This window comes from Liolophura sinensis, chromosome 3, assembly GCF_032854445.1.
Source record: "Liolophura sinensis isolate JHLJ2023 chromosome 3, CUHK_Ljap_v2, whole genome shotgun sequence".
NCBI classification, from domain to species: domain Eukaryota; kingdom Metazoa; phylum Mollusca; class Polyplacophora; order Chitonida; family Chitonidae; genus Liolophura; species Liolophura sinensis.
In genome coordinates this window covers 7556273-7570820 of record NC_088297.1, presented here as the reverse complement: position 1 = coordinate 7570820, position 14548 = coordinate 7556273, and the positions used below count along the sequence as shown (strand labels likewise).

The window sequence follows — 14548 nt, the reverse complement described above, 5'->3', positions numbered from 1 at the left end:
CGTAAGCCATTATACACACGTAAGTCATTGTGCACACGTAAACCATTGTGCACACGTAAGCCATTGTACACACGTAAACCATTATACACACTTAAGTCATTGTGCACACGTAAACCATCGTGCACACGGAAGAGGTTTTAAAGCTTTAAGGGATAAATGAGAGACTGAATGAAGGATTTCCTAAAGTCGGAGAGTGGAGTTCGATTAAACCTCAAGGATATTACCATTTTAACAACATAGGACACAGTTAAATTGAGAAATAAGTTTCAGTTGATTGCTTCATTAGCCCCTTTCTAAGTAATATGCATGGAAAAATATTCCTGAAATGCTCACCCAAAATCCGAGATAGAATTTTATTCTATTCACTCGTTTCTATGTTTTTTTTCATGGGACATTACTTTTTTTTTGCTTACAAAGCTTGGGTTTCATTTTTTTTAACAAACAGGCTTTCTTGGATTTCTTGGAAAGGCATGGTTTTCTCCTAAGTTCTAAATGTCAATCACCCACGAAATAATTTCAGTAAAACTAACAATCAAAAAGTAGTGTCGCCTCCACATAAGGTTCAGTTGCTTTGCTCTAACTTTCTGTCCTCATGTCGATATTTTCATTCACTTGACGATCAAAGGCTAGTGTAATCAGTGACAGTTTGCGCTACGTGGAGAAGTGAGTTCACATGTTCATTATTATGATAGATTCCACTATGAATCAAAATGAGTATACCATTTTTTTTAAATGATGGCTGATATACTCACTGCGTATATACTCACCGCGGTAACTGCGGTGAGTAGGGGAAGTGTCCATTGTTTGGACGAGACCGCAAGCGCCTATTGTTCGGCCGTGTAAAAACATTCACTACGTATACTACGTGATATATGTAGTCGACATCTCGACATTTTTGTGTAGTAAAATTTGACAGATGTATTACAGCTAACCTTCTGAGCGTATTTCCCCACATTTCTTGTATGCTGTAGGCAAGAAGAAAGGTTATTTGCTGTCACCATGTTGTGAAAAAGAGGCTGCGTGAAACCGCTATAACGAGAGATAACGAGAGATTCCTCCACGGATTTTCCCGGTGACCAAAACTTGTTTGCCTTCATGGTAAGAAGGCCCAATCAGCTGTAAAATAAACATGTTCTATATATAATGAGCATAAGGCGAGGGTTCTTAGAGGTTTTTCCAGTAAATAATTTCATTTTCCACTCTTCGACTTTTGCAGTTGGCTATGTATTTCACTTAAGTCGATTGCCCAGGGTACTGCCGTTACGGTCACTTCACATATCAGAGCTTCCAGAGCTTCAGTTCTAGATATTTATGTTAGGTATCTGTTTGGTTTGAAGATGAATTCAGCAGTAAGTCACTTGAAAGTGGCAGTAAGCCAATGAATACCATAGAAATGCCGGTCAATAAAACCAAGGATAAAACATACCACATATCACGTTAACTTGCGTGAAAGATTTCTTTCTTCACATTGATAATGAAGATCTTCTCCTACTGCTGTTGCTGCTTGTTTTCGTCCAGAGATAAGGTGTGTTTGTTTTCTGTGGAAACGGCAAGCTAAGCGTTCGCCTGTGATGCAGCGAACGATATAGTGTAAATTGACATGCGTGGTAGTAACTACCGCTGAGGCGAGAGGATGCACGTCTGCCAGTTAATGAAAATTACTGTATTCTGTATGTGCACGAACTTTATGTGGCATGTATAATGGGGAACAACTTCTTACCCGTTTTATTTGTGGTTTCATAATGCTATCAACTGCGTATCATTGTTTTAGTTGATCGAAGGTTGTCACATTAGAAATATCCGCACGGGCCTTGATGGTTTCGCCTGCTGACTACGTCTTTATGACTTTAGACCGATTAGGTCGGATGTTAGAATGCCATGCAGCATTCGCTGTTTCCGCCAGAAGATTTGACAGGTACCCTGATGATATAGTCTATGTAACGAAGTGAAAAAAAAATAACAGCATTTGATCAATGTAGATTGTAATGTGGAGGATAAGCACATTCAAGTATTTCTGGGCTTGTTACATCAAAAGAAGGCGATTGTTGTGGAGAGTTCTGAATGATTGTGTGCCGTCAGATTTTGACCTGTACAGAAAAGCGTCAGTGCAAAGAGACAAGTCGCGAACTTATATAATACTAAAAGAAACAGATGTAATCGCTTTTTGTCGAATAAAACAGGGGGATCTGCACCCCCACCCCTCCTCCTTTGTTGACCGTCAGGTATAGGTCACACAGCTCTCTCTTCCGCTCATTTTGAACATCCGCTTGCCTGTCCAGAGTAGTTCATGCTATTGGTGTCATTACCAAGTACACGAGTACACAAAGATCAACATGTCCACAATCAAAACGAATGCGACTTTCGTCCAGACGACTCCACGTGACATGGCAGTGGCGGAGGATGCGTCTGCGAATCGGACATCCGTCTTGAACACAAACTGTTTTTCCATGGCGGTCGAGACCAGCGAGTCCATTCCTTTGCCCTTTGTTTCCATGAAATGGACGCTGTCATAGTTCGGGTATTCAACGTTCATAAAGGCCAAAGGGGCTTGCAGTTCCCACCTAAACACGTCTTTTTCAGCTGTGGGATACAGGACAGCCCGTACCCTTTCTCCCAGAGTGAGCTGTAGTTTCTTTGTGGACTCATTGATGAACACTTTCACATCGCCAAGTAATCTATGACCATACACACCAACGTACTCCGACAGGTTGCGCTGGGAGCCTAACTCCGGAAATGTGCCATGGGGGAGATCTTTAGGGGGTTTAGAAATCCATGGTTTGGGATATACACACGCTGTTTTTGTGTTAAGCCATGGGTTTTCGCCCAGCATCATGTCGGCCATGAAAGCCACTATCAGTTCCCTTGGTATGCCTCCGCCTTCTATCTTACCATTTGTACTGACAAATATCCCAACGTCAGAGTTCGGAAAAAGCCATAATGTTGCAGTATAGGCAAACAGTTCACCCCAATGCTGCACTAGTTTTCTACCTGGAAGGACATATATACATATATATATTCTTAGTATATGGAATAAAATAAAATGGTAACTGATCTTAACAAAACTTGAACAATACATTATTTTATAGATGTCACAAAAAATATCCTTAAGATTAATTCTTGTACACTGTGGTACGACTAATAAAATTAAAAAATGGATCTATGATTATAGGTTAACGCTACGTTGGCAATATTTCAGCCATATCGTGACGAAATTAAAAAAAATAAATGAGCTGCAAAAACTTTGTTTTTGCTTGATTATTTATTTGTGCTTGCAGTACTAGTACATCTGAAGGAGACGTCTTGTTCCATCTTTACCTTATACTTTTACGCGTACTTATTTGCGACAGGCTCAGATGGTTAAAGGGCTTTGATCCTTGATCAATGAAGTCGGGTGCTCGATAATATTTATTTATTTGATTTATTTGCTTGGTTTTTTTACGCCATACTCAAGAATATTATAATCATACTGCGGCGGCCAGCATTATGGTGGATGGAAATCAGGCAGAACCCGGGAGAAACCCATGACCATTGAGAGGTTGCTGGAAGACCTTTCCACGTACGGCCGTAGAGGACGCGAGCCTAAGCCAGCATGGGCGACCACATTGGTGAGGCTACTGCGCCATTACCCTGTGCTAGCGCGCTAACCAACTGAGTCACTGCTCGAAAAAAAACTCTTGCTGCTTCCACTGCAGGTGGAGTCAGGAGGTTTGTCAGGACAGTAGTGAATGTCGGTGGTATACTGTAAGTGAGGGGGTTTGTCAGGACAGTAGTGAATGTAGGTAGTATACTGTAGTCAGGAGGTTTGTCAGGACAGTAGTGAATGTCGGTTGGTATACTGTAAGTGAGGAGGTTTGTCAGGATAGTAGTGAATGTAGGTGGTATACTGTAAGTGAGGAGGTTTGTCAGGACAGTAGTGAATGTCGGTGGTATACTGTAGGTCAGGAGTTTTTTCAGGACAGTAGTGAATGTCGGTGGTATACTGTAAGTGAAAAGGTTTGTCAGGACAGTAGTGACTGTCGGTGGTATACTGTAGGTCAGGGGTTTTTTCAGGACAGTAGTGAATGTCGGTGGTATACTGTAAGTGAGGAGGTTTGTCAGGATAGTAGTGAATGTTGGTGGTATACTGTAAGTGAGGGGGGTTGTCAGGACAGTAGTGAATGTCGGTGGTATACTGTAAGTGAGGGGGGTTGTCAGGACAATAGTGAATGTCGGTGGTATACTGTAAGTGGGGAGGTTTGTCAGGACAGTAGTGAATGTCGGTAGTATACTGTAGGTCAGCAGTTTTTTCAGGACAGTAGTGAATGTCGGTGGTATACTGTAAGTGAGGAGGTTTGTCAGGATAGTAGTGAATGTAGGTGGTATACTGTAAGTGAGGAGGTTTGTCAGGACAGTAGTGACTGTAGGTGGTATACTGTAGGTAAGGAGTTTTTTCAGGACAGTAGTGAATATCGGTGGTATACTGTAAGTGGGGAGGTTTGTCAGGACAGTAGTGAATGTCGGTGGTATACTGTAAGTGAGGGGGGTTGTCAGGACAATAGTGAATATCGGTGGTATACTGTAAGTGAGGAGGTTTGTCAGGACAGTAGTGAATGTCGGTGGTATACTGTAGGTCAGCAGTTTTTTCAGGACAGTAGTGAATGTCGGTGGTACACTGTAAGTGAGGAGGTTTGTCAGGATAGTAGTGATTGTCGGTGGTATACTGTAAGTGGGGAGGTTTGTCAGGACAGTAGTGAATGTCGGTGGTATACTGTAGGTCAGCAGTTTTTTCAGGACAGTAGTGAATGTCGGTGGTATACTGTAAGTGAGGAGGTTTGTCAGGATAGTAGTGAATGTAGGTGGTATACTGTAAGTGAGGAGGTTTGTCAGGACAGTAGTGACTGTCGGTGGTATACTGTAGGTCAGGAGTTTTTTCAGGACAGTAGTGAATGTCGGTGGTATACTGTAAGTGGGGAGGTTTGTCAGGACAGTAGTGACTGTCGGTGGTATACTGTAGGTCAGGAGTTTTTTCAGGACAGTAGTGAATGTCGGTGGTATACTGTAGGTGAGGAGGTTTGTCAGGACAGTAGTGAATGTCGGTGGTATACTGTAGGTCAGCAGTTTTTTAAGGACAGTAGTAAATGTCGGTGGTATACTGTAAGTGAGGAGGTTTGTCAGGACAGTAGTGAATGTCGGTGGTATATTGTAAGTGGGGAGGTTTGTCAGGACAGTAGTGAATGTCGGTGGTATACTGTAAGTGAGGAGGTTTGTCAGAACAGTAGTGAATGTCGGTGGTATACTGTAGGTCAGCAGTTTTTTCAGGACAGTAGTGAATGTCGGTGGTATACTGTAAGTGAGGAGGATTGTCAGGACAGTAGTGAATGTCGGTGGTATACTGTAAGTGAGGGGGGTTGTCAGGACAGTAGTGAATGTCGGTGGTATACTGTAGGTCAGGAGTTTTTTCAGGACAGTAGTGAATGTCGGTGGTATACTGTAAGTGAGGAGGTTTGTCAGGACAGTAGTGACTGTCGGTGGTATACTGTAGGTCAGGGGTTTTTTCAGGACAGTAGTGAATGTCGGTGGTATACTGTAAGTGAGGAGGTTTGTCAGGATAGTAGTGAATGTTGGTGGTATACTGTAAGTGAGGGGGGTTGTCAGGACAGTAGTGAATGTCGGTGGTATACTGTAAGTGAGGGGGGTTGTCAGGACAATAGTGAATGTCGGTGGTATACTGTAAGTGGGGAGGTTTGTCAGGACAGTAGTGAATGTCGGTAGTATACTGTAGGTCAACAGTTTTTTCAGGACAGTAGTGAATGTCGGTGGTATACTGTAAGTGAGGAGGTTTGTCAGGATAGTAGTGAATGTAGGTGGTATACTGTAAGTGAGGAGGTTTGTCAGGACAGTAGTGACTGTAGGTGGTATACTGTAGGTAAGGAGTTTTTTCAGGACAGTAGTGAATATCGGTGGTATACTGTAAGTGGGGAGGTTTGTCAGGACAGTAGTGAATGTCGGTGGTAGACTGTAAGTGAGGGGGGTTGTCAGGACAATAGTGAATATCGGTGGTATACTGTAAGTGAGGAGGTTTGTCAGGACAGTAGTGAATGTCGGTGGTATACTGTAGGTCAGCAGTTTTTTCAGGACAGTAGTGAATGTCGGTGGTATACTGTAAGTGAGGAGGTTTGTCAGGATAGTAGTGATTGTCGGTGGTATACTGTAAGTGGGGAGGTTTGTCAGGACAGTAGTGAATGTCGGTGGTATACTGTAGGTCAGCAGTTTTTTCAGGACAGTAGTGAATGTCGGTGGTATACTGTAAGTGAGGAGGTTTGTCAGGATAGTAGTGAATGTCGGTGGTATACTGTAAGTGAGGAGGTTTGTCAGGACAGTAATGACTGTCGATGGTATACTGTAGGTCAGGAGTTTTTTCAGGACAGTAGTGAATGTCGGTGGTATACTGTAAGTGGGGAGGTTTGTCAGGACAGTAGTGACTGTCGGTGGTATACTGTAGGTCAGGAGTTTTTTCAGGACAGTAGTGAATGTCGGTGGTATACTGTAGGTGAGCAGGTTTGTCAGGACAGTAGTGAATGTCGGTGGTATACTGTAGGTCAGCAGTTTTTTCAGGACAGTAGTGAATGTCGGTGGTATACTGTAAGTGAGGAGGTTTGTCAGGACAGTAGTGAATGTCGGTGGTATATTGTAAGTGGGGAGGTTTGTCAGGACAGTAGTGAATGTCGGTGGTATACTGTAAGTGAGGAGGTTTGTCAGAACAGTAGTGAATGTCGGTGGTATACTGTAGGTCAGGAGTTTTTTCAGGACAGTAGTGAATGTCGGTGGTATACTGTAAGTGAGGAGGATTGTCAGGACAGTAGTGAATGTCGGTGGTATACTGTAAGTGAGGGGGGTTGTCAGGACAGTAGTGAATGTCGGTGGTATACTGTAGGTCAGGAGTTTTTTCAGGACAGTAGTGAATGTCGGTGGTATACTGTAAGTGAGGAGGTTCGCCAGGACAGTAGTGAATGTCGGTGGTATACTGTAGGTCAGGAGTTTTTTCAGGACAGTAGTGAATGTCGGTGGTATACTGTAGGTCAGCAGTTTTTTCAGGACAGTAGTGAATGTCGGTGGTATACTGTAAGTGGGGAGGTTTGTCAGGACAGTAGTGAATGTCGGTGGTATACTGTAAGTGAGGAGGTTTGTCAGGACAGTAGTGATTGCCGGTGGTATACTGTAGGTCAGGAGTTTTTTCAGGACAGTAGTGAATGTCGGTGGTATTCTGTAAGCTGGGAGGTTTGTCAGGACAGTAGTGAATGTCGGTGGTATACTGTAGGTCAGGAGTTTTTTCAGGACAGTAGTGAATGTCGGTGGAATACTGTAAGTGGGGAGGTTTGTCAGGACAGTAGTGAATGTCGGTGGTATACTGTAAGTGAGGAGGTTTGTCAGGATAGCAGTGAATGTCGGTGGTATACTGTAAGTGGGGAGATTTGTCAGGACAGTAGTGACTGTCGGTGGTATACTGTAGGTCAGGAGTTTTTTTCAGGACAGTAGTGAATGTCGGTGGTATACTGTAAGTGGGGAGGTTTGTCAGGACAGTAGTGATTGCCGGTGGTATACTGTGGGTCAGGAGTTTTTTCAGGACAGTAGTGAATGTCGGTGGTATACTGTAAGTGGGGAGGTTTGTCAGGACAGTAGTGACTGTCGGTGGTATACTGTAGGTCAGGAGTTTTTTCAGGACAGTAGTGAATGTCGGTGGTATACTGTAAGTGAGGGGGGTTGTCAGGACAGTAGTGACTGTCGGTGGTATACTGTAGGTCAGGAGTTTTTTTCAGGACAGTAGTGAATGTCGGTCGTATACTGTAAGTGGGGAGGTTTGTCAGGACAGTAGTGACTGTCGGTGGTATACTGTAGGTCAGGAGTTTTTTCAGGACAGTAGTGAATGTCGGTGTATGTCGGAATGTCTCACTGTAAGTGAGGAGGTTTGTCAGGATAGTAGTAAATGTAGGTGGTATACTATAAGTGGGGAGCTTTGTCAGGACAGTAGTGACTGTCGGTGGTATACTGTAGGTCAGCAGTTTTTTCAGGACAGTAGTGAATGTCGGTGGTATACTGTAAGTGGGGAGGTTTGTCAGGACAGTAGTGACTGACGGTGGTATACTGTAAGTGAGGAGGTTTGTCAGGATAGTAGTAAATGTAGGTGGTATACTGTAAGTGGGGAGATTTGTCAGGACAGTAGTGAATGTCGGTGGTATACTGTAGGTCAGCAGTTTTTTCAGGACAGTAGTGAATATCGGTGGTATACGGTAAGTGAAGAGGTTTGTCAGGATAATAGTGACTGTCGGTGGTATACTGTAAGTGGGGAGGTTGTCAGGACAGTAGTGACTGTCGGTGGTATACTGTAGGTCAGGAGTTTTTTCAGGACAGTAGTGAATGTCGGTGGTATACTGTAAGTGGGGAGGTTTGTCAGGACAGTAGTGACTGTCGGTGGTATACTGTAGGTCAGGAGTTTTTTCAGGACAGTAGTGAATGTCGGTGGTATACTGTAAGTGAGGAGGTTTGTCAGGACAGTAGTGACTGTCGGTGGTTTACTGTAAGTAAGGAGTTTTTACAGGAGAGTAGTGAATGTCGGTGGTATACTGTAAGTGAGGAGATTTGTCACGACAGTAGTTAATGTCGGTGGTATACTGTAAGCACTCCGGTCTTCATCCATAAACCTCATAGTCGTCATGTTAGTTAAATTTAAAATATTTTTACTGTGCGTGTTGTTGGTTGCATGATGCAACCGTTTTACATCTACCACTTATGGGAACTGATTGCAATACGTAACCGTCATTGGCGGTAAACATCAATCAGTTACATAAGTACAAACATAAGCAAAGACAAATTTCACTTCGGTTCACGTAGTAATTTCACGTAGAATTTCACGGACAGAAGCCGGGTAATACCCACTTACCCCGATAAGCCGATGTGAACCAGCCCAAACCATAACCGTAGTCATACATGTCCACTGGAAATGTTGGTCTCATTTGACCCTTCACGCTGTTCAGGTGCTGAGTAGAAAGCATTGTCTGAGAAAACACCGTGTCATTCACGATCTGCTTTGGTGTTCGGAGCAGAAACTTGATCCACTCGGCCATGTCATTGGCGGAAGAGAATGCTGCACCGGCCGCCTGCGCCGGGTGGATACTGTAACAGAGCCAATAAGTAAATAGTATCAAAGGGTATATGGACGGTAGGTTAATAGTTATTTGGGCGCATACTGCAAAAGATTAATAAGTTAAATAAAATCAAAGGATATTTGAACGGAGACAGTGATAGTGTCGTTTGTATGTATGTATGTATATGTATGTATGTATGTATGTATGTATGTATGTATGTATGTATGTATGTATGTATGTATGCCAGCATTATGGTGGGAGGAAACAGGGCCGAGCCCGTGGAAAAGTCACGACCATCCGCAGGTTGCTGACTTCATTTATAGACTAGGACGAAAAAAACACAGCACTTAACGGATGAGTATCATTCAAAAGGCTAAACCGGAGATTTTTGGCAACAGAAATCATCAGCGCAACTACGATCGAATTTTTACTATTGTAGAATAGCCCAAATAATTACCTGTAACAAAATGCACGTAGAAACATCGACTGTGCACCGCTACCCTTAGAAATAAGTAGTAAAATTTATAAAAGGACTCGCAGTATAACTGTTTCAAACTTTGGAATCGTGTTAATACCACAAACAACGAGTCTGATATTTACTAAAATGGAAGAATTTTAGCTATTCTTGCAAAATGCAAAAAGTCTTATTTGGTCGGCTGATATGAATTTTGTGCCAAAAATCACCGCCTACGTAGCATGTTTAAACCTTTATACCTGACTAATTCTCTAACTGCATAATCTAGTGGAAACTACAATTAAGCCAAAATCCGATTATTATCGGAACGTATCCCACAGGTCAAGGGTACCTACTCGAATATTTCTAGAGGCATTTGTTCGTGCTTGCCATTAGAGAACTGATACGGTAAGGCAAGTTTATTATTTGCCGCCAATTTGCTAAGATTCGGTCCGATGACTGTAGAGTCCATTCCCAATGGTTCGAACAAGTGACGCTTCATTAGTTCCTCCCAGGATTCTGTGCCTCCTGCTAGTACTTCTGTCACGTGACTTGCCAACATATACGTCCATTGATTGTAGTCAAACCTTAACCTCAGAGGCTTTACGGAGGGCAAGTGGCGAAGTTTTCTGCAAGGAAGTACTCCATACATGTAGTAGGACAAATAAAGAATAAGTTTTTATCATTTCATGAGAATTAGGCTTTAGGGAATGAATTATCTGGTAACATATGCTCGATTTGTGTATGTAGACGGTTACAATTTTATCTAGAACCGATATAACCGTTAACACCTCATAACGATCTACAACGAAACGTAAGATGCACTCTTTAGTTGTAGCTGCGGTTCTGTGAGAAGCGCATTTCACAGAGTCCCTTAAACATGATGCACCATAGGTTTGAACAGGGAGCAATATCATGGGATGTAGTTTGTGTTTTCAGGTCCTTCGAGACTGACTGCACCGCAAGGATTTGTCTGGTCCTTGGCATAATTGGATACTTATGTAATAAGTTATGTTGGTGTGAGCTGACTGAGTTTCCAAGCTCAGCTATACAACAGTTAGAAATAAATTTAATTTAAATCAAATTCCACACAAATATATAAATACACACTTCACCATACGAGCCGCTGTGATGTTTTTGGAGTATCCTCTGAAGATACCATAAATCCCCGCGGCTAGCCCAGTCTTGTGGCTCAGTAGATCTCTGATCGTCACACCGTTTGTCAGGTCCTCTGTGCTCAGCTTAAATGAGTCCCCCAGAATGTCCTTGACTTTGGTGTCCCACGTCGAGCTGATATTAGCATAATTTATGTATTTATAATTTTTAGTCATTTATATGTGTATTTATTTATTTTATTTGATCGATGCTTAACGTCGTTCTAGCGGATATTTTACTGATTCTACGGTGATCAGTTTTATGGGTGGAGGAAACCAGCGACGTGTCATGTATCTTACACACTTCCTGACCTAAAACCACTGCCGAACTTCTGAGAGCTACTTGATTTATTTAAATATCTGATTGGTGTTTCACGCGTACTCCCGAGAACTGCATGGACTCGAGCCAGCGATTTCATTTTTAAAGGCAGAACGACTGTCCCAAGAAGCGAGGAGGACAAGTTTCTGACATGATGAGTGTTAGGTGAACAACTGCCGTTAGCTTCTAAATTTAGCTTGTCACTGCTTACATATGCTGAGTTCAGGGCCTGCTGTCTGCCTCTACCATAGAATGTTCCAGAATACGCTCAGTTCGGGGCCTGTTTGTTTACAACAAGTGTTCAAGACTTTTCTAATTCTAGAAAATTCCACCAGTCTATATAAGACCTATGAAAGCAGGTCAAAGGAGGAGAAAGGAGAATTGACAGTTTGGGATGCTTTCGCTGTGTGTTACTTTAGTAGGCCTTTTGTGCTGAATTTTGGTGTCTTTATAGCCTCTGGCTTTGTTATATCATATCTCCACCAAGCACTTGTTCAGTCTGAACTTGTATATTTAATTTGTGCTCTTGTGTACACAGTGCTTATAAGTATACGGACCTTGTCTGTGGAATTTTGTGTATATTTCGTCATACGCTCAGTTATATTGTGGATTTTCCCTCTTGTGAATATTGCCTCTGTGCATTTTTAAGCATTGTGGAGTATATGCGTCCGTTTGGACTTGACACCGTTGTACATGTAAGTACTTTAGTATTTGTATAGATACTGCTATCCTTTCTTGTTAAACTTAAGTACTTTAGTATTTGTATAAGCCTTGTTATCTGTTCTTGTTAAAGCTAATAAATTGTTGAAAAATAAAATCTGCTGGTTTTGGTTACTTTTTTGTGCGGCTAAACTGTCGTGTATTTCGAACAAGCCATCTCTTTATAATACAGACAGTTTGGGTCGTAACATGAGAAAATGTGGGTGTTTGTAATGATTACGGTACATAAATGCTTATATATGGCATATAAAAGTATCATTGAGCTATTTATCACACTTTCGCAACACATCTTTTCGGGAAAGTGGATGAATGTGGTTGATATTCGTTTTAATGTTTCCCCCATTCTAAGTCACCATGATCACGTTATACTCTCAAATTGCATAATAGTCACTGTATTTAAATTACTAGATTAATCAAATTATGTAACAGGAGTTAATCAAATGACGTGAGAAAGGTTAATCAGAATTCGCGATAGAGATTAATTAAATTATGTGATAGTCATTCCATTCGAAATATGTAAAAAAAATCTGTTCATTCAAAGTACGTGATAATCATTTAATTCAAATCGCGTGATACTCGTTTCGTTCAAATCCCGTGATACTCATTTCGTTCAACTCGCGTGATACTCATTTCCTTTAAAAACATGGTGGTCATTTATTTATATTTTGTAGTCATCCCATGACAATTTTCTGATCGTTAAATCATTATAATTTTGTCCTAGTCACTTCATTAAAATTGCGTTGTACTCAGTTCTTTACAATTTCGTGTTAGTCATTTCATTACAGTTTCGTGATAATCATATCATTACAGTTTCGGGTGAGTCATTTCATTACACTTTTGGGTGAGTCATTTCATTACAGTTTCGTGCGAGTCATTTCATTACAGTTTCGTGATAGACATTTCATTACAATTTCATCAAAGTCACTTCATTACAGTTTCCTAATAGACATTTCACTACAATTCCGTCAGAGTCATTTGATTACAGTTTTCTGAGAGACATTTTACTACAATTTGTCATAGTCAGTTTATTACAGTTTCGTGATAGACATTTCATTACAATTTCATCAAAGTCACTTCATTACAGTCTCCTAATAGACATTTCACTACAATTCCGTCATAGTCATTTCATTACAGATTTCTGAGAGACATTTTACTACAATTTCTTATAGTCATTTCATTACGGTTTCCGAATAGACATTTCACTGCATTTTCGTCATAGTGATCTCCTTACAATTTCGACGTGAATCATTTCATTACAATTTTCGCGTTTGTGTGAACTGTATTAATGACGGTCATCAGTTCCTGTCAAATATTCCGCTAGTTGTTTACCCAGCGTAATTACAAAGGTCAAGTACCGGAAGGATAATATACCTTAGTTGAATGACTAGTATAGTCATTCAACTGAGGTTCCCAAGCCTAGCTCACATGTCCCTGGGCTCATTATTTTGCTTACTGGTCCACCTAAACACACATTTCACTCTTATAATTCATGGCTACCCTGGAGGTAAGGGAGGGCGGAATTGTTGAACATGTGAGTTACTAATGTAAACAAATCACATGCATATATTTTCTTCCTGAAATTGGATAAATACTGACTGGTATCGCCTGCAGATGTCGCTCTCAAAGGCCCACTTACTCTACATAGCGGTTCACTCGATAACAATTTCCATTCATAACAGCTCCAAAACATCCGATGTACGTGACTGGCAACTTTGAAGATGTGTATATATATATAGACTTTTGTACCGGTATACTTCCCCATAGCCATGCAGTCTGGGGAGGATGGAAGATTCATTACCCCCTGCAGTTGTATTAATATTCATGGCGTTTGTTTCACATGAATTTGCAAGGATTTGTGAAAACACAAATATATAAGAGTTAAGCACCCCCAACAGATATTATCAATTGCGATGCGATAATTAAAACACACTATTGCAGTGAGATATATTTACATTTACTTCACATCAAAATAACATAATTTTAGAATTTGACATTTGAATAATAAATTGTAAGTCGTCAGCAAATGTCCAGGTCATCTTGAAATCTGAAAGTTGTAAAGTTTCTGTGCTGTGTGGAAATTTGTGGTACACATCTTAAATAATTTTGAAAGGCACCAACTGGCTGAAACGAAAGATAAGAAAGAAAGGAAGACAAAGAAAACACTTGGCCTACCTCATATGTTTTTCTGGCAAGACTTTCGCCAATAGGCTGGCCGTCATTGCCTTCGTCAATGAACCGATCATAAAAATTGAATCCCCTGTAACATCAATATCGTTCTTGATGTCCATTTTTCCGTATCCTTTTATGTGCGCCTCTTCTCCTCTCACGGCAGCTATGGCAAATCCAGGTAAGTTATAGCACTCCATTACTTTCTCCACGAAATCGTCGATTTGTCGAATCTGTCCCGGAGTGAAGACTCGGGCGGAAATTGCTAACGTACAAACAAACAACACCAGTAGATGCAGCTTTCCCCCTGCTACCGCCATGATTGACGTCTCTCCAATGTACTGCCTGCCTGAATATGCGGAAAGTGCATGCAGCAAACATCTGAAAAGTCATCTTAATGATAAACGTTTCCCACAGGTCGTGTCTGACCTATTTATGTGAAACACCATGAGAGAATACAGGAGGGAAAGGCCAGAGTATGTTTGCCAACCCCCAAAGATCAACAACAACAAGAACACATCGTCTTTCTGCGCAATGTGTTAACTTCGGCGCTTTAGTAATGTTGTCTTATGTGTAGAAAAATACCTTATGATAGGTGCATGTATTACTAGCA

At 41.4% G+C, this 14548-nt stretch overlaps 1 protein-coding gene across 1 annotated transcript; it reads right to left on the bottom strand.

Moving 5' to 3' along the window:
• Positions 1-1993: 1993 nt before the first annotated feature.
• On the bottom strand, positions 1994-14253 carry LOC135464140 (uncharacterized). The gene is made up of 5 exons (XM_064741633.1): positions 13942-14253; positions 10687-10866; positions 9933-10205; positions 8918-9150; positions 1994-2988 (listed from the first exon to the last, which is right to left on the bottom strand). Exons 1-5 carry the CDS (start codon positions 14133-14135, stop codon positions 2303-2305), a joined length of 1566 nt encoding a protein of 521 aa, XP_064597703.1. The 5' UTR covers positions 14136-14253; the 3' UTR covers positions 1994-2302.
• Positions 14254-14548: the final 295 nt, after the last annotated feature.

What these genes read in the sequence shown, in the direction of transcription:
- LOC135464140 (XM_064741633.1), bottom strand. Translation starts at nt 14,135, where the DNA reads ATGGAGTGCTATAACTTACCTGGATTTGCCATAGCTGCCGTGAGAGGA. An exon ending in ACAGCGGCTCGTATGGTGAA is followed by an intron (nt 10,206 to 10,686) that starts GTGTGTATTTAT and finishes ACTTCCTTGCAG; the next exon opens with AAAACTTCGCCACTTGCCCT. An exon ending in GTTCACATCGGCTTATCGGG is followed by an intron (nt 2,989 to 8,917) that starts GTAAGTGGGTAT and finishes ATGTCCTTCCAG; the next exon opens with GTAGAAAACTAGTGCAGCAT.